This window comes from Platalea leucorodia (genome assembly GCF_965183815.1).
Source record: "Platalea leucorodia genome assembly, chromosome: W".
NCBI lineage: Eukaryota > Metazoa > Chordata > Aves > Pelecaniformes > Threskiornithidae > Platalea > Platalea leucorodia.
In genome coordinates, this window is record NC_138859.1 from 36,883,273 (window position 1) to 36,903,366 (window position 20,094).

At 39.0% G+C, this 20,094-nt stretch overlaps 1 protein-coding gene across 1 annotated transcript; it reads right to left on the minus strand.

The window, feature by feature from the left end:
* Window positions 1–987: 987 nt before the first annotated feature.
* On the minus strand, window positions 988–16,555 carry LOC309601905 (zinc finger protein 366-like). The gene is made up of 5 exons (XM_082335164.1): window positions 16,486–16,555; window positions 12,842–14,166; window positions 10,528–10,719; window positions 4,282–4,456; window positions 988–1,721 (listed from the first exon to the last, which is right to left on the minus strand). Exons 1-5 carry the CDS (start codon window positions 16,508–16,510, stop codon window positions 1,204–1,206), a joined length of 2,235 nt encoding a protein of 744 aa, XP_082191290.1. The 5' UTR covers window positions 16,511–16,555; the 3' UTR covers window positions 988–1,203.
* Between the last annotated feature and the right edge of the window lie 3,539 nt (window positions 16,556–20,094).

Consider the following 20,094-nt stretch of genomic DNA (forward strand, 5'->3'; position numbering starts at 1 on the left):
AATGGAATGTGCTTTTATGAACACATAATTGTGTATATATATTTGTTATGAACATATAATTGTATGGGAATCAGAGGATGAAAAGTTGGGAATGACTCATTAAAAACTGCATTAATAGAATTCTTCTGAAAGGCCTGGAGCTTACTGGTCAAGCCATGTTAATAAGGGAAATTTCTAACTCAGATGATAAGAGGAAATCGAAAAACAGTTTTCCTCTGTGAAGTACTGCTTGCCCTGTAAGGGCTCTTTTTTGGCATCTCTTCTAAAATAAAATCTGATCGGACCTGGGAATTTCAAAATCATCCTTGCTAGCCAAGATAAACTGAACAGATAAACAGCAAAATTACATCATTTTCTCAATGAAATTACTCTTATTGCTTTATGTGTAATTACAGCAAGACTTGCAAATGCTACACGCTGCTTCTGCTGATGATTAAATGTGTTGGTCTGAGCAGACAGTAGAACAAAATGTCAATGCAGTCCATGCTATTTCACTTGAAGAATTGCTGAATACTCCCATACTGACTGAAACATAGCAAAACATGAACATTCCTTGTGCCAGAGGAAAAGCTTCTGTGACCATAAATTCCAGTCCTTTCAAAGCCTTGCAGAGTTGCACTTCACTGTCTCACAAGACATTAGCATTTCTACTTAATTTGTTTCCCATTTCTCATTGTAAGTGGTTGAACTAAAACAGTAACTTTAGTAAATGAAAGTATTTGGATTGTGTTAGTTCTGAGAGTGACAGAACTTTCACGCACACCATATTTAATAGTACTCTTGCTTATACTGTGAAATACTTAGCATTTTCAGATTTTTTGAGACCTATGGTTAGAAATGTTCATATATATTTAGTCAGATAATAAATCACACACTAAAGTATGTTGCTTTTTGATAACTAGAAAATTGTGTATAAGTCTCTACCACCCCAGATAAAGGAAAATAAACTTCTGTACCCACCCCATTGTCTGCTTTTACATCAATTGAATAAGTATAAAAATGTTAGTGTTCGATATCTATTGCATTTCTTGGTGACCTTGGACTGCTTCATTTTTTTAATGTATGTGTTTTACCTTAAATTATTTTTATTCATTTGGCTTGTTTATTTCTAAAGACTACTACAAACTTCCAGGCTTTGGTAAATTACAGTTCATGCTGAAAAGCTATCTGGTTCTAATTTTCCAGCTGTTTTAAAATGTCCATTTAAATGCCTATAAGCATTGTTTGGTTTTCCATTTTTCTTTCCAGTAATTCTTTCAAACTCTTGTCCCTGTGTTTGAAATACAAGTAATCAGAGAGAGAATGGCCAAGTCTGGCCTTTTCAAAGGATCTAAAGCTGAGGTGTTCTTTGTTGTTTGCAAGGTCTCTCTCTCCTTGGCTCTCCTGTTTGTCTGAATTTCCTATTCTCTTCTCCAGTCCTCCCTTACTTAGCATTTTTTCCTTCTCATTGCAGTCCTTCGTCATGCACTCAGGTTTGCCAGACAGATCTTGAGCCATGTACAGCTTGTTGTTGTCGTGATGGTAAATGCTAGGGCTGTAATGCTCTGTCTCATAGCAGTTGTCGTCGTCTTCTTCCTGGCATGAGCTTCCCTTGGCACTCTTGCCATCCAAATGAAATGAGATTCCCTTCCCTTGGCTTTTCTGGGAAAGATCAAAGGGTTCTTCCTGTTCCAAGCTTTTCAAGGCATTTGTCTGGGACAGAGAAATTCTTCTTCCAAAACCTTGTAGTGGTTTGAGGAGGGGGGAAAGGAACAATTTATATATAGCAAATTTTACTATGTGACACATGGTTAAAAAACGTGAGATGGCCTTCTGTTTAATATTTTACCTTTGTCTTCTACCTAGCTATCTCCAACTACTTTTCTGTTTACATCTCATGGCATCTCCTTTGAGATGCTGTTAAAAGTACTATTGTATCCACTTCACAGTCAGGTCAGGACACACAAAACATTGTGCTGTACATGCCAGACACTTGATGAGAGAGCTAGGAATAAAAGTGAAGTGTCCTGGCCTCTTGTAAACTATTTTTGCCAGTGAACCTACCCACTTCCTCCTTCCTATTTTTTTTAAATGAACACTTTGATCTAAACCATCACATGCCATACTCAAAGTCCCAGATTTTGTACATTTTTTTCCAGAGGAGTGGAAGAGATTAAAAACATGTTAACATATTTGTTCTATGGACCCTCTGGTTCAAAGTTACTACTTTAAAAATGAAAACACAATCATGTCTTGTCAGTCTACGACCTCCACTCTCCTTGATTTTTCCTCTCTCATCTAGTGCCACTGAAAAGCTATATGCACTAGATAGTGCTTCAGCTTGAAGAAACCACTATAATCAAATGATGATTTTGAGTTGTGCAGTATAAATCTGAGTGTGGTCCTGGATCTAGTTTGTCTTAATATTTGTCAGAGCGTCTCATTTCTGTTCCTCTTGCTGGAAACCCAGACGTTACCCAGGAGGCATCTGTGGACTTAAATGTGCTCTGACCATCAGGATGCACAGAAGAAGATTCAGACACTGCAGGCAGAGTCCATCTTAATTAAAAGAAAGATGACAGTACTGTGGTGAGGATTTCACCCAATAGCAAAAATCTATGAGAGCCACTATTTTACTTGATTAGTTTGGGTTTGTTTTTTTTTCCTCAGTAACTGAATCCAGTTTCTGCAGGATTTATGCAGCCTCACTAGATACAGCTGCTACTTTGCAACAGGTTATATTTGTTAAAATGGTTCATGAGCAGGTGGCAACCCTCACAAATTGTCTTATATCTGATAAGCCTCAAGGGCTGAAGAATCTCTGTACACTGAAAAGCACTTAGGCTGTCTTCAATTACAAGTAATTGTGTAACTAGCATGGTGATGTAGGAGATTTACAGGAAAAAAAGAGCCATTTATATTAATATTTGTTAGGATCTTTGTAAATTTTATCCCAAATGTCATTAGAGTATGTGTTTTCCATATGTGCTAGGCTGCCCTAAAGTCTGAATTTGAGGAACACCAAGAAATCTTACCCATGAAGGAGTTAGTTAGTTATTTATCCAGAAAGTCTTAACAAACAAAATATCTTGGATACTCAAACTCTCAAAACAATCCCCCCTAATTCCCCCACTTCTTTAGATAGCATTGGCATGTGTGCACACGAGGCTGATTTTAGGAAGTGTATGTATGTGGTGGGTGGGAGGTAGGAAATGCTTTGCAGGATGCACTGAGTGGTCAAAAATCCATATACTTTGAGATGAGGGAGGAGCATCTCTTCCTGTCCACATGCTTCTTTGTAAACTGGGTCTGAGCTTATGGCCTTTATCTAACATCAACTATGTCAACACATCACAGAATAAACATATCTTAAGCAGAAAGGCTCTTGGATGTAGAGCCATTCGGGCTTCCATTCCCATTCCAGACTAGAATCAAATAAGCAGTGAACAAGACCCGTGAAATCTTCTAGATTTTTTGCTTCTGTCAACTTTGAATGTATTTACGATTTATCCCCATTTTTAAAACCATGGGGATGTGCCTCAAACATGAGAGAAAAACTATAAACTCCCAACCAGATGTGTCTGGGGAAAAACGTCTGCTTGTTCATGGCTGCTAGGCTGTGGTCTGTCAGCATCTAGGAATCACCCCCCTTCCCCCCAAACTGTAAAATTTATTAAAAAATAATGGAACTACACCCTCAGTCAGGAAGATCAATGCAATTTCAGCCATATCCTCCAATCATTCCCCTGGCCAACTACATGTGCCTAAGTCTCACTAAGGCTCCACCAGCTCACTCCCATTTGTGTCTCAGGGGTACCCACATGCTGGGAGAAGCTCTGTGGTGCTGTGGATATTGCACCTTCCCCACAGTAATGGGCAGCCCTGGGCTTAAGTACAAGAACATTTGGTATGGCTTGATAAATCCTCTGCTCTAACACTACTGACTATATTTTCCCTAACACTTGACAACAGCAACTTAATGCGCTAAAATTATTTCTTTTGTGCTCACAAATACTGTCTCATTTTGTCTCCATCTACTACTCCGTCTCAGTCTGTACCTCTTTGTCATCAGATATCTAGTCTGAAAGGTCTATGAGACAAGGGTCACTACCTTGGGGATCTCTGAACTATAGCACTGGAGTAATATAGATAGTTAATAACAACTTCCCAGGCTTATGGGATTCAATCTCTTCCAATCACATTGGATCTATGGTACAAGATCGTAGATCTGTGGTACAAAGCCCATTTGGGTTTACTGATATGCACCTTCAAACCTCTCAGAGAATAACTGAAAAATATTACCTTGAGAATGAAATCCTCTTTCCATGACGCTGTGTTTGACTTTCATGTGTCTGGTTAGGTTCCCCTTCAAGGTGAATTTACTGGGACAGTAGAGGCACTTGAAAGGCTTACTGTCTGAGTGCAAGTGCATGTGTCCCATTAAATTGTGCATTCTGTTAAATTCCTTTCCACAAAGCTGTCAAAAACAGTAAAAATTAAAATTATTTGTTCGTAGGGGTACTTCCAAGGAGAACATTTTAACAGGGAATAGAACCTATCCTTCTCAACTTGAACCCTGGCAGCTTCTGGCTGCAATTTGTTTTTCAAAGATACAGGCAAAAAACCTGCAGACAAAAATACGTGTTTGAGTTTGATCTATCTAGGGCCTTCTGCACTGCTGCCATTTTTTTAAAATTTGGTGACTAGGAGAGACACACAGTCAAGGATTCCCCAAAATCAGGGAATGTTGTTGTAAGGAGGAGAGAAGTTTAAGTACGTAACCTGAAAGACTCTTAACTTGAATGTAATTCAAAGTATAACTTTCTGCCCTGGTGAGCCATTTCATTTGTATTTTCTAAATCTGTTTACCAGCTTCTGTGTTTCAGTGTCTCTGGTGAGTAAGCTGGAATTTAAACAGTCATGGGCTGCAAGAATGGCTCAGCTTTCCCTGAAGTGTGTTCCTGACAGCTCGAATCATTGATATTTCCATTTGATGAAACAATAAGGTTTTTTTTTCATTGTTGCTGTTTATCTAGATGGGTCCTTTTGTAGTCTGGACCCTTATAAATCAAATATATTCTCGCATCCAAAGAAGGGCAACGAAGCTGGTGAAGGGTCTAGAGAACAAGTCTTATGAGGAGCAGCTGAGGGAACTGGGGTTGTTTAGCCTGGAGAAGAGGAGGCTGAGGGGAGACCTTATTGCTCTCTACAACTACCTGAAAGGAGGTTGTAGCGAGGTGGGGGTCAGCCTCTTCTCCCTAGTAACAAGTGATAGGACTAGAGGAAATGGCCTCAAGTTGCACTAGGGGAGGTTTAGATTGGATATTAGGAAAAACTTCTTCACTGAAAGGGTTGTCAAGCATTGGAATGGGCTGCCCAGGGAAGTGGTTGAGTCCCCATCCCTGGAGGTATTTAAAAGACGTGTAGATGTGGTGCTTAGGGACATGGTGTGGTGGTGGACTTGGCAGTGTTTCCTGGTTTCAGCTGGGATAGAGTTAATTTTCTCCCTAGTAGCTGGTATAGTGCTGTGTTTTGGATTTAGGATGAGAATAATGTTGATGATAACACACTGATGTTTTAGTTCTTGCTGAGCAGAGTTTACACTAGTCAAGGACTTTTCAGCTTCCCATGCTCTGCCAGGTGCAGAAGAAGCTGGGAGGGAGCATAGCCAGGACAGCTGACCCAGACTGGCCAAAGGGCTATTCCATACCATATGACGTCATGCCCAGTGTATAAACTGGGGGGAGTTGGCCAGGGGGCAACAATTGCTGCTCGTGGACTGGCTTGGCATCAGTTGGTGGGTGGTGAGCAGTTGCATCACTTGTTTTTCCTGGGTTTTGATCCTCTCTTTGTTGTTGTTGTTTTCCTTTTCACTACAATTTTTTTTTCCAATTATTAAACTGTTCTTATCTCAACTCACGAGTTTTCTTACTTTTGCCCTTCCAATTCTCTCCTCCATCCCACCGGGAAGGGGAGCGAATAGCTGTGTGGTGCTCAGTTGCCGGCTGGGGTTAAACCACGAAACAGTGTTAGGTTTACAGTTGGACGTGATGATCTTAAGGGTCTTTTCCAACCTAAATGATTCTATGATTCAAGACATGAGAGTTTGACATCACTATTACAAACTTCTAGTCTTACTTGTCTTCTGGTCATACCCTATCAGGATTTATAATTTTATTCACATTCAGGTGGCTATTTCCATCCTATGCAAACTTCTGTGTTTGCTTTCTACTTAAGCTCTTTTTTTGGAATGTTTTTAGACAAATGCTTTTACCATCAGATTTTTTTTTTTATGATCTTTATTACTATATGAGCCAGAATCACCATTACTGAGTAATTGAAACTTATAGCAAGCAGTGTACTCATCTGGAATAAAATGATTAAAAAGCAATTACTGAGATTCCACCAAATTTTTGGTCCAATCTGATTTCTGATTTAATTTATTTTGGTAGTACAGAAGGTCTGCTACAGTATTTTTTGATTCAAATTCACAAAGCCATCACCTGGAATAGCTGGATGAAATGTAGGTAGTGGAATGATCCTCGGTGAAGTAGTACTTCACTACTCCTTTGCTTTTTAAACCATCTCTTGAGGGAAAATGGAAGCAGTTCACTAATATAAAAATTTGCAGTGGTATTGTTTTTAAAGAAAGACTAGAGCTGAGTCAATGTTGCAAAAAGGACAAGTCTGGAAATATTCACTTGCTTTTAAAAAAATATTCACTTCAGCTACATTAGTGCTCTTCTGTGATTTGCTCTCTGTGATTTTGCTAAAATGAACATTATAGCAAATAAATTTATCAGCAAAGTGAAAAAAATAAAAAAAGAATAGCCACTGAAAATGAGTTATTAATTTGTAAAAGTAAGATATATTCCAAGGGTCATACAGCAACTTAGGAAAGAGAACTGTCTCTCTTTTGCATTCAAAGAAAGCTAATCTGCCGGATGACTTATATTCAGTGAAATGAATGCACCAAAAACATTCTGAAAGTGCCGGGAGGAAAGAAAGAGGAGAAGAAGCACTGATGAGCACAGAAAAATCACAAGGAAGAACACCAGCTTAATATATCTTGACAGCTGCTGGAATGATCTATGATATGTCAATATTTCTCTGGCTGTAAGAATGCCAATAATAATACCTCTCTAATACCTCTTAGCAGAAGGCTTCTGGTTATCTGCTTGGCTGACCTGTGTTCTCACTCACTTTTGCTTTCTGATAGCTAGGTCTTTATTTCTCTATCTAAACTGGTAATCAAGGAAAATCAGGCTAAACAGGTGAATGGCTAGAGTACTTCATGCAAATCTATATCTTTATAAGGTATTGAGTAGTAAAATGGGTCTGGTAGGAGCATTTTTTTTTCTGTCAAGGCAACATTTCTCTTTCTTCATAATGAAAAGAGAAGGGACTTCCTAAAGGATACTTCCTTACAGCATAAACGTTTTGTGTTTCTGAATAAAGGGGGTAGGTTTTCCATTTCCCAAAGCCATGCACAGTCTTAGGGATGTGTAATGTGTTCCTGTCCTGAAATCTCCTCTGGGGACATGAGGAAAAGGTACCAGAGTGGAGAGGTGTGGCAGGAAAGTGAAAGAAATGCAGATATGAAAATTGTTTTTTCAGAACCATGGCTCTGTGTGGCATGGTATCTGGGTAAGATGTCTCTTTCAAAAGGCACAAGACAAGTTTCAGATGAATGTCCATGATTCAGAGGGCGAAGGGAGCAGGTTTCAGGCTCACGTGCTGAAAGATGGCAACTCAGAGCTAGCTGGGGTTCACAGCTAGTGCTTAAACAACAGCCTGAGTCTGCAGACCAAACTAGGAAGGTGTACAAGATTTTCTTCCTTTGTGACAGGACAGGGGTGTGAGCACTGATGAGCAGAGTGTGAAAGATGACCCAGAGCCAGTTGCATGGGAGGGAGCTCCAGCAGAAGTCACCACAGAGCACCTTAGCACTCAGGGAGATGCAAAGCTCATGCAAGAGATCTTGGGATAGCAGGAATGACTTGTGGGCCTTTTGTTAGGCTCTCTAGACAAAATAAAATTCAAGCCCTGAAGAGAAAGACCTCAGCTGCAAGTCTGCTGAACACACTTTGATGCACTGGCTGGTGAAATGGACTTCAGTACAGTTTGCTAGAAAAGCTGAATTAGTTCAACACTAGATTTTGTCTTCCTAAGCCACTGCATGAAGTATCACCCTTCTAGATTTGTCAGTCTGTTTTGTTTCTTCCCAAAGTGCTTATCTCCCACATTTTCTTTGGTTTTGACTCCTGATCTAAACCCATGATTTTAGATGGGAAAAAGTGGAGTTCAAAACATCTGCTGCAAAGTGCATTTCGCTAGGCTGGAGAAAACTTCATTGCATTCTTTATTACAAGTCTAAAACATTATTGACTTCAGCACTAAAAGCAACTTTAAATTTCATAGGAGCTTCCTCTGCAAATCAGAATTAGCACTATTGCACCAGTTGGTGCAACTCCTTCAGAACTCTTCAGTGTTTTTGTTTAAAACAGAAATAAACAAGGAAACATGGGCTCAGGCCTTGAAAAGCTACAGAGAAGTTCACTCCAGAGAAAAATCAAACACAGATCCAGGCTGCAGCTGGATGAGGAAACAACTGCTACTCCCTCACTTCAGATAGTCTGTACTTAGCTGTGATTAGACACATAGGAAAGCCTCATGGGTTTTTTTGTTGTGTGAAAAAGGTAAAGAAAACCACTGCATGTGATGAAGTAGAAAGGCTACTGCTGTGCTCTTTCCCTTGCATTCTTCTTCTTTTTTCTTTTTTTTTTCTTCATAAGAAGGGTGTTCCTTTCCTCAAAGAGAGAAGGAGAGGGAGAAAGACTGTAAACTGTCCAAAAGGACCGTGAGAAAACAGGAAGCTTTGAAAAGTACAAGAGAAAGCAAGATGAAATCTATTTGCAGGTGTTCCCGGGGGACATGTGAGCCATTGTTAAGCAGGCTGTTCATACAGCTATATCCTTCCTTCTGCTGAGGAGGAGCTTGGTGCCAAAAGGCTGCTATCTGGTCATTGCCTTAACCCTCTGAATACCAGCCAGAAATACTTGCTCAAGTCTTTCAAGGGTTCTGCCAGAGAGGCAAGGGATGTTCCTAATGCCAAAGAGCAATTCCTGATTCTCCCTTTGCTTATAGTTAGGATCTCCACTCTGTTCAGGGGCATTGATGTTGATTCATACCCCTTCAGCCATAGGAGAAACTGGTTCACTGTGCTTACTTGTTTCTTTCCTCCTAGGAACATTGAGTGGGGACAGAAAAGTAAGAAAAAAATAAGAAAAACAGGTGTTCCTGTAGAGCTTTTGTTACTGGCTGGAAAACATACTGTCGTTACTCCAGTTCCCGGCTGGCTTTGCTTTTATTTTTTTCAAAGTTATCAAAGCAAAATGAGGAAGTAAAAAAGATTAATTTTGACATTTTCCTATTAAAATTATCACTGAAAGCCATATTTTCCTATGACATTTTTAAGTTCTACATTTTTCAAGAGAAAATAATTCCATTTAAAATTTTTCATCCAGCTTTGCTTCTCGATGAAAGACTCCTTTTAAGAAAATCTTTAATTCCATAAAGATGTTGGATGAAAGAGTTCTAGAAATTGCTTCCAGATCAATCTTCAGTTACTTAGGCATAAACTGGATAATATGCTCCACTCCATATTTATAGCCCTCTTAGAGCAGATCAAAGTGGTAATAAAACCTACAGCCTTTGACTACACAAGGTATGACTACAATAATGAACCAGATAGGCAGCAAAAGGAACAGATGTAGTGTCCAATACTGAATAAGAATATAAACATTCATAAGGAAGAAATTAGAGGTGAGCACAGTCAAGAAAGCCAAAGCCTCAAAAGTTTATGGGGAGGGGGGAGAAGAGGGGATGGAAAGGGAATGTCAGCCTCCAGTGTGCTGGAGGGAGGTAGCAAACTGGAATTCCCAGAGGATCCTAAAAAGGCCAGATGGTCTCAGAGGCTGTTTCGTTAGGATACTGATGTCCTGCCCTGAATTTCAGTCTGGTAATTACATTTGGTCTATTCAAATCCCTTCTGCAGTTCAGTTTTGCTGTGGCTTTCTTTGAGTCCTTCCCTGATCTGTTGCATAACATCACTGTGTGAAGTCGTGGCTGCTGCTTTTCCATGGTCCTCTGCAGGGTGCATGAGTTGATCTATGTGTTTAGTCAGTGTTTCAAGCTATTAAGCACTTACTTAGACTTCTGTTTGGATGGCTGTACTAAGCAAATATCAGGTATGTTTATTGTCCTCAAACCACAGTGGCATTTAAATGCTCACTAAGTGGAAAAAATATTTGAGGATGAAAGTTACTGATATTGAAGGGGAAGGGAGTAAATCACAGATATTTACCTCCATTATTTTGTGCTACCTAAGCAGAACTCGGATCAAGAAAGGAAACTAGACTGTTTTATGCTAATTTAAGTACAACTGTAGAATGTGTTAGCAACTCCCGTTTTTCTAATTCTACCATATCACCAGGTGATAACATCACAGTGGGTTTATGCCTCTGCCACCAAAGGAGATATACTTACCTTGCATTTAAAGGGTTTAACATCAGAGTGAACAATCATGTGGGCCTTGAGAGTCTGCTTTTGCACAAAGCTCTTGAAGCACAAATGGCATTGATAGGCTCTGATATTGGTGTGGATCAGGACATGTCGTTTCATGTTGGCCAGCAGAGTAAATTCCCGGCCACAAATTCCACATTTGTGCTCTTTCACACCCTGTAAGAAAAGAAAAAAATCAGAAAATTCTGTAGATGGAATATTTTCTAGATAATCTCATCTTCAGTACAGCAATATATGAATTATTCATTCTGCAATAGCAAAGCAGGTAATAAATGATTTTGCTTTTAACATCATTTGCTAAAGTAATAGATACTTGTGTATTTTTTCTTGGCAAATTCTTACAAGAATCTGAGAAGCAGAGAGGGAAAACAAAATGTAAGCTTAATGTAATAACGAGTTTTGTTTCCATCAGTAAGTTTACAAATCAGTGAGACATAGTAGCAGAGCTTCTCTGTCCTACTCTGCTGCTAATGTAAAATATTGATCAAATGTGTACACTTATTGACCAAGAATAAAAGCTAACCAGTTAAGAGACTAAAGTAGTGCCTGCCTACAGTAATTGAGCATCATTGGCTTCTAAAAAAGACCTGTCCCTGTTTTGAAGAAAGCTATAGAAAATAATCTGAAATAACCAAGAAGTATTCAAGCAATGCCACCAAATAAGGACGTACATGTTACATTCAAGGAAGAGAAATAACTACTTACTCTTAGTGGGACTTGCACTAACTCTAATGGAGTGACCCCATTTTATCTGGTGTGTACAGAGCATTTCTAGCACCCTGTAGGCCATCTGGTCAATTTACTAATGCATAATTCAATATTCTTGGTCACACCCATGTGGTCTAACTGCCAGCTCCTCAAAAAGACATTTAGATGCTATGAAAATCAATGAATTTACCACTAAACGCTATAAGAGTTTGAATATAACTTGCTGAAGGTAATGAGGATTTACTATTGAAGTTCCAAGAGCAATTACTCCTCCTGCAGGCCCCCATTACAAGGATTACTTGAAAAAAATCTCTACTTTTGTACCAGTAAGTGGTTTTCATAGTTAATTGCAAAGCTAAAACTGTGAACACCAACAGCAACTTTAAGTGTCTGCTTATCTGATGTGAAGCTATATTTGGGCAGCTAAGTACTGTTAATTATGTTCACAGCTGCAGCTGTGGGCAAAGAAGCAGAAGCTCTCTAAAGGCTCAAGGGCATTGCATTTCCTATGACAAAAAACTATCAAGTTTTGAATTAGTAGAATTTTACATGGTAAATCCAAAGACCAGGGAATCTCCAGAAAGAGCAGAAATTATAATAGTGTAGTAGGGAAGAACAAGCAAATGTGGAAGTAGAGGTTGTTGTTTTTTAAAAGAAAATGTGTCTATTAGACTAAAATGCTGTAGCTTTCTGGTTTTCATATAAAAGCCAAAATTCAAGTGTTAAAGGAAAAAATGTGCAAGACTGGAAGCAAATTTTTATAAAATGTGGGGTTTTTTTGACTTGTCTTAATAACATTGTTGTAAAGGTAGATAAACTAATTTCAGACATTGTTGAATGGAACACTTTTTAAAGTGATCCTTTTGGATGTGTTCCAAAGCCTGCTCCTAGTCAAAACTGACACTGCTGTCATTACTGACAGTAGTGGCAAGACTGCCACTTGATACGAATTGGCTGGGATTATGGTCCTGCTTGTCCACTTTTATTAACTGTCATTCTGGATAACTTATGCACAAAGGGGAATTTTTCTTAGGTTGTTTTTTTCCCTAAATGTCTCATTATAATGATTCTTCAAATTCTGATGAGTAATAATATACTTTCTTTTGCTGCATACATACAGCCTACTGCATATCCACCTACTTCCCAGTTAAGTGAAGCAAAGCAATAGATCTGTTTTTCAGTAGAAAATTTCTGTTAAAATTTCAGGGGGGTTAGACAGCTCTACAAAATTATATTATTTTACAGAAGGTCATTCTGAAGATAAAACCCAGAAACAGAGAGATGTGAATACAATTTTGGGAAATAATACAGGTGGTGTAATTTAACTCCTGTTTGTAACAAAACATTTTTGCATGTACTTTCTTAAGACTGGCAGAGACATCTAGCTTCTAGTATTGCCAGTGCTGCTGGGGCTTTTGCTCTGCATAAAATTCTTCCACTGGCAAAGAGCCAGCATGAGGCTCTATAGACTGATTACCTTCTTTCCAAGGAGGTTCATGTATCTTTAGTAGTCTGTAATCCTTGTGCTACCTTCCGATGCAAGGTGACAGTGCAACTTGTGATGGCTTACCTTGTGAGTTAGGGAGTGTTGTTTGAGATGGTGAGGCTGCACAAACTCCATGCCACATTCAGTGCAGATATACGGACGGATGTCTTTGTGCTTCATCATGTGGTTTTGCAGCTGACTCGGGTACTGGAAGGTCTTATCACATTCAGTGCAACTGTACTGTATAGGGCCACGGTGGGTTGTTAAGTGTCTCTTCAGCTGGGCCAAGGTTGGGAAGTCCAGACCACACTCCACACAAATGTTCTCTCGGCCACTCTTGTGCTTAGACTCGTGTGCTTTCAGCTCGCTGGGATAGGCAAAACCTCTGCCACAGATCCTGCAGTTGTAAGGCTTGATGTCACTGTGTTGCATCATGTGTCTCTTAAGGTGACTGGTTTGAGTGAAAGCCTTGTGGCACACCTGGCACTTATGTGGTCTAGTGCCCTGGTGTGTCAACATATGCGTGTGCAAGTGGCTCATCTGCTTGAAAAGTTTGCCACATCGGGTGCAAGCATGTGGCTTAATGCCGCTGTGCCCCAAGATATGGGTGACCAAATTGTACTTGGATGTATAAGACTTCTCACACATGGGACATTGCCAGCGTTTCTGTTCACCCCCCACATCAACATAGTAGCTGTCGTCTATCTGAAGGTTGACATCTACTCTTTCCACTTTCTGTTTATTTTCACCACTTCCTCTTACTTCAACCCTCCTGAAGGGTGGCTCTGGAGTCCTTTTCATTTGAAAGGGGTTCCTGGAATGAAAGTTTGGGGGCACAATAAAAGGAAACATTAAGCCAGGATAGACTTTAGGATAATAAGGGTAAGGAGCCTGCATGAATGCTGGGCTACTGGGCCATGCCATGTTAGGCTTCACTGGTTCTTGCTTAATGGGCTTGGCTCCAAAGTGCTTCAGAGTTCTGTAGAACTGAAAACCAAAGTTGCAGAGGTCGATCATCTGGGAACTGTATTCGGGCTGTGCTGGCTGTTGAAACACCAAGGGGAGACTGGAAGAGCCTATATCACTGTGATCTTCAGGTCTGTCTGGTGGTGATGAGGAACCCTCAAGAGCGATACAAGGAGGCATTTTTGTTGGCACGCTCTTGCGTTTCCGAGACCCTCCTTCCAAGGACCCCTGGAAAGTTTCCATGTCTCCAAGAGGAGGAGGGCCATAGTGGAAATGTGAGAGGTGTGATCTGAATTCTTCACCAAATGGAGTCGTTCTGTGTGGCTTTGTAACAGGGCTCAGCAGCTGCAGGCAGCAGGAAAAGGGAGAGGCTCGTGTACTGTCCACATTAAAACTTGTTTCTTCATTCTTCATCATATTTAATTTCTGCGTTGCCCAAATTCCTTAAAACAAACAAAAAAAACCTCAAATCTCTTTTTTTCTTCCTGTTCTCCTGGGGTTAACATTTTATTGTCTAGTTTATTGGTTTGGAGGTTGTTGGTTTTTTAATTAAATGCAACTAAGGATGTCTTAGGCCCATATAAGACAAATTCCTTTTAAAGCAGAATTAAATTGGCTAGTGGAGAACAAAGAAGCTTTGGCCTTCCTGTGGTAGAATTGGTGGTTTAAATCAAGTTTGACTTATACAACATCTTTACAACATAAACATGCTGTACCGTGACACACTACTTACTTAGCAGATGAATCTGTATGGCAATGTTTCTGCTTAATTTAATTTAGCCAGGCTATTTGTGGGCAAAATCCTGTCCTTGGTTGTGCATGCACAGGCTCTAGAAATTGGTGGTGCATCTAAAGGATATGGCAATACAAACAATAATGTGCACATTTATTATGGCTGTGACATGAAAAGTCAAAACCAAAAAATTTTAAACTTGTTTGTATCAACATGCTGCTGTGAGAGAAAACAATGGCCAAGTGATCTAAGGACACTGTGTACCATCAGGTTTTGTGCCGTGTTTCTTGGCTTCTCTCACTTTGTATTGTAATAAGAAGGCAGAGATTAATTAATTTTCTTTGTTTTAATCTCAGAGATATTTACCTGGCAGATTTGGGGGAGGAAAGTCCTTTGACCACTCTCTGAATTACTTTCAGTTTTATAGACATAATCTAGGGGTTTTTTTGTTTGTTTCTAAACAGGTGGGTAAAACCCCCACTTGAAAATTAAATATAGAATTAATGTCAACAACCCCTCAGGTCTCCAGAGTAATTGGCACCTAAGAATGCTCCAATCTTTTCTATGGTACAGTGTGACAAGGCAGATTAATAATTGTCCTCTGGCAAAATTTTATATTCCACTGATTCTACAGGGAGCTGCTTCTGAATTTGGGGTTCATCTAAAATATTGATTATAAATTTTGGTTCATCTTAAATAAGGCTTCTACCTTTTGCCTTGGCTCTCTAGGGATGTGCTTATCTGAAAGAGTGTGTGTGTGTATGTCTGCGTACATGCATCTGTCCAACCAGGCAGAGGTTAGGTTGGAAAACTAGACATATTTTCCCTCTGTTACCTCTGACATGTTGATACTATTTATAAAACCATTCTTGGAAACATTGGGTGGAGAGCATGAAAGTGGTTACAGTACTAAAGACACTACTGTTTCGTTTCAGGAAGCTCCGTGCTGGACAAATCTGCCTCTAAAGATAGATAAAAGCACATCTCTCTGACCTAGTTAGGCTGTGGACAAGAGAAGGCATCTTAAAAACCTGCTTGCAAACAGATTACTTCCTTCTAATAGGGTAGATGATTGTGGAATTATCTTTGAGATACTGTGTGAAGCTAAAGGCTCAGTGACAAAACTTTAAGATGGAAACTTTAGACAAAGGGATCAATCAATGCACAAAGAAGGACTAGTAATTGAAGTGAAAATTGTAGGATCTCTAAAATGATGATTCTAAAAACACCTGTGATAGGGCAAAAGCCTAAAAAAAATTGCTTAAAACTGGGATAAGTATCTAATAATTATACCAGGATGTGACTTTCAGTCCCTAGCTCATTGATTGGCAGTAGTGTATATACACACACAAAAAAAATATATACGAATATATATGTGTGTGTATATACATATAAAATATATATAACCATGTGTGTGTGTTCCATCAGAGAGGATTGTTAGGGAGTATGCATTTTGTTATGTTTCCTTGTCACCCTAACTCCCTGGGCAAAATAAGGAACAGTTAGATCTTGAAGACTCTTTGGGTACAAAGGATTGACATTAAAAAGGGAGAAGGGGAAGGGAATCCTCTGAATACCAAAAAAGACTCCACTTCTTTCCAAAAGGGAAAAAAAGTTTTTCAAAATTCATCTTGAGCAATGTTAAACTCACACAATTTTAACATAAAATATGCCTGTAGACCAAAATCTCCCCTTCAAAGTATGGACCTGTCCTTCAAATGTCTTTCATCTTGTGTATCTGATTCTTTCCAGCAAAATGAGTATAAAATGCTTCAGAAAGCCCATAGCAATTGAGAATCCAGCTATGTTATTTACTGGTTTTGTTAGATTATTGAAATGCTGCAAAAAATACACAGAAGTGACAGTGAGTTGTGTCTAATTGCTCTCTTGTCTTTTAGCTGCCAGTTCCTCCCTTCTTCCACAGCCTGTTTTATGCAAAATTTCAGTCTATTTGGAACACGGAGTTATGGCAGACGCTGTAGAACTGCTTGAAATTACTAGAAATAAATAATTTCCTTGCACTACTAACCTTTGGTTGCTTTCACTGAGCGCATGGTTTTATTCCACTGTCCATGGTTACACACATCATGGGACCAAGCCTACAAGGGAAAGTGTTTAAACAGTCAGTGACCGGCTCAGTCAGAGAGGTGCTGTATAATCTGACAAAAGAGCACCTAAAAGAGGAGGGAAAGTACAGATTTACAGTCTAAATATGGATCACCTTGCTGCTTTTTTTTCCCTTCAAACTGCCAAGCACCATTGTTACCGCAAACCGGTCCAAAAACTTTCTAACGCCAATTTGGCATTTAGAAAGTAGGCATTCTTTATTGCAGCGCTGGATGCACAGGGGATATCTCCACCTAGTGTGTATGCCATAGGTCATGCCAGCAAGGTATTTATCAAACTTAAACATACATATTCATTAATTTTCCAAGAAAAGTCATTAATATTACAATTATTTCCCAGAAATCATTAACATATTTCCCCTCCCACCGGAGCACACGCTGTTTAATTCTGGGGATTCTTTCGGGGGTCCTTGGTGGTCATTATCCTCAAATTCGAGCTGTCGCTTGTTGACCTCGTTGATTTTTTCCACCTAATCATGCTGATTTGGCTGTTTTCTTTTGTTAAGAACACAGCTGACGCTCCTCAATGTCCAGGGATGTTCTTGTTTTATGTTCAGACTCCCTTTTTCTTCTGAGTTCACTCTTTCATTCAGAGATTCCTTCTTATCTAACAGGCCTCTCCTCTGTCCTTGGTTTCTGTCGGTTGTTGGTGATTAACTTCTTCCTAGCTCTACTCTGTCCTTGGTAGCTGTCAATCGTTGGTGATTAACTTCTTCTAAGCAGTCTTTGGTAATTAACTTCTTGAAGCAGTCCTTGGTGATTAATGTTTTTCTGAATCCCACATGTAACACCATGATGTAGAAATTCATTGAGGAAAGATTAAATCTAGCCTCTCTTCTCATCTCCTTTCATGTTGGTAGCAAACCCTTGCTAATTTGAATGGAGGCATGATCTTCACATTAATCAGAACTTAATTCCATAAAAATGTGAGTCCTGAGGAAACCATAGAAGAGACTACAGATTTGACCACCATGCGAGAAATAGTTAAGGAGCAGTCCCTTCTTTAAATAACTTCAGTAGATAACTTTAAAGTTTTTAATAGCACAGTTCCCCATTAATTTTGTTCTATCTGACTCTGGAGTAGCTGATCTCATTTTAGTACTCAACAATAAATAAGGGGGGATGAAGTTAAGGATTTTTGTATTAAATATCTCCTAGGGATCTTGTGTCTTTCCTATATAAGCACTTTAAAACTTTTCTTTCTCCGGCACCTAGTTATTTAAGATGGAATGCTATCTAGTGCAGCGGTGTGTGATTCTAAACATTTAGTTTAAACCTGGATAGACATTAAAAATTCTAGCTTTTATCAGCAGTATTTCAGCTTTTCAGTTTTGAAAACTTGGCCTGGAAACCTCACTGAGACAGATGTTTCTATTCTATGTTGGCACTTAAACATAAAAAACCCCTAAACCTAGCACTCCAGAGCTTATAAAAAAGTTAATTTCTTTAGAACAGACAAGCATCCTCACAGTTTCTTTCTTTATGTAAATAAGTATATTTGGAAATACACTATTTTGAAAAATAGAACCACAAATAATCTCTCTCCCCGCCCCTTTAAAAAAGAAAAGCTACAGTGAGTTCAGATAGTTGTTGAGGTATTTCCAAAATAGAATATCTATGCAGCAGCTAATAATGTTGTTAACTTCCATGAAAGGGGAAGAGAGTTTAACACAGAATATGAATCACCATTTACTTTCTCATTTCCACTCATCGTATTTCTACAGACATAAGGATTTAAAAAAAAGTACATAAATTACGCTATTCACTCTACAAGCATACACATTGTTATAGTCCCCAGTTAGTTAATATTCCATACTCATGTCAACAGCAAAATTTCTTTAGACTTCAATAGAATCAAGGTTCTGCTTCCAGTATGAAAGTGCCTTCTATCTATAGAATAAATATAAGCTCAGCAATAAAAATGGGAGGTTATGAAGTTGCTCCAGCTTAAATACTGACTACTGCTGTCCTGATTTTGCTCTTGGGCAACACAGTGGTAAAAACTGAAATGAGGCCAAGATGAGTGAAAGTGATATGTACCCTCTGAAAAACAGGCTGCTTTATTATGAGGTTTGCACATGTGTTTTCTATTTCAAAAGAAGATGAAACAGAGGAAAGTGTAGGAAGGCTAAAGGTGGCTGAATAGGCTGAACAGCTGCTCTTAGCTGGAAGAGAAATTCCATGTTTAAATGAACATATATGACTGTAGAAACTGTGCACTCTAAGAGTACATTTCTGTTCTCCTCTTGAGGCCTGAAATATTGGCATCTATAAGGAAAGAATGAAATCTAACAGCTGTTTCTGCATAGGATGTGGTGAGGATCAGTGACAAATGACACACTATTACATTTCTTCAGCTAAAGTTGAGCAGTTGGAGAGCTCCAGCCTTATTGAACAACCAGCTGTTTTTTCAGTCGCTGACTTTTGTAAACTCTTATTATAGAGGTGGTTATGCTTGTCTTAATAGGTTTAATGGGATCTCCTTCATTCAGTTCACCCTTCAGTATAGATTTTGGTTTTAAATGTATTCAGTCATACAGCTGTTGAACTAAACACCAAAGTCTTTACTTAGTCTCTATTTATGCAAAACTTGCATCAGTCTCAGGATCTGACCAAAGAGGCTTCACTATGCCGAATTCATCTCATTTCAGCAGCAAAGCAGTGTTCCCTACTGAATCTACACTGCTTCGAGGTATTTTTCAGACTTTGAAAATGCCAGGAATACCTGTACAAACATGAATGTATCCATCACTGGTAACCAAGTATTTTCAGTTAATACACATCTGATCAATTTTCCCTGCTAGTTTCCTTCAGTGGCAACATGAGCCCTCCATAAGCCTCTTTTCTCTTTCTCTTCTGCTTGTTTTCATGTCTTCTTTCATGCTGCCTCCTGTGTGTGAGTGAAGTCCCACAATAATGTTGCCATTCCCCATTTCCTTTTCTATTGAGAGTTTCATAATTTCAGAGAGTTGGAAAATAATCAAGTGGATTTTTTTTTCACCTCTAGTTTTCAAGTGTATCATCTTGTCTGTTTTGCTGGTTTTATGGCCTGTCTTGAGTAACAAGTTGGACTAGATGATGATAATGTTCCATATCTGTAAAATCCATGCATCTGCTTGTCATTTGTACAGTCAGATTTTTGTTTGTAGGTGCTGCCTTGGTGAATTATGCAGAAGCTGTAAAAATGCTCAAAAGATTTAGAGTTATTTCAATACTAGGCTCTCTAGATATTAGTTCAAGCTGCCATTGTTATTCAATAATGGGTTATTTATACAGTTTTTATCAAATTAAGGCATTTTATTTACTCTAGGCTTGAGTGACTATAGTCATTAGAGGAGGGCAGGAGGTAAAAGATCATGTTCAAATCCATACCAGAACTTCTCTAAAATCAGTGTCAACCCTACTCTCTTATTCTTTAGAGAAGTCTGTGCAAGGTGTGTTTTCCATCCATGTTCTCCAGGCATCAATAGCCACATTTCAAGCACACAAATTTGAAAAATGGACTCCATTAA

Bases quoted from the DNA above. Each gene is read 5' to 3' on its own strand.
- LOC309601905 (XM_082335164.1), bottom strand. From the start codon at position 16,510: ATGCGCTCAGTGAAAGCAACCAAAG. The intron at 10,720-12,841 runs GTAAGCCATCAC...CTTTTCTTACAG, and splicing joins AACACTCCCTAACTCACAAG to GGTGTGAAAGAGCACAAATG. The intron at 4,457-10,527 runs GTAAGTATATCT...TGTTTTTGACAG, and splicing joins TTAAACCCTTTAAATGCAAG to CTTTGTGGAAAGGAATTTAA.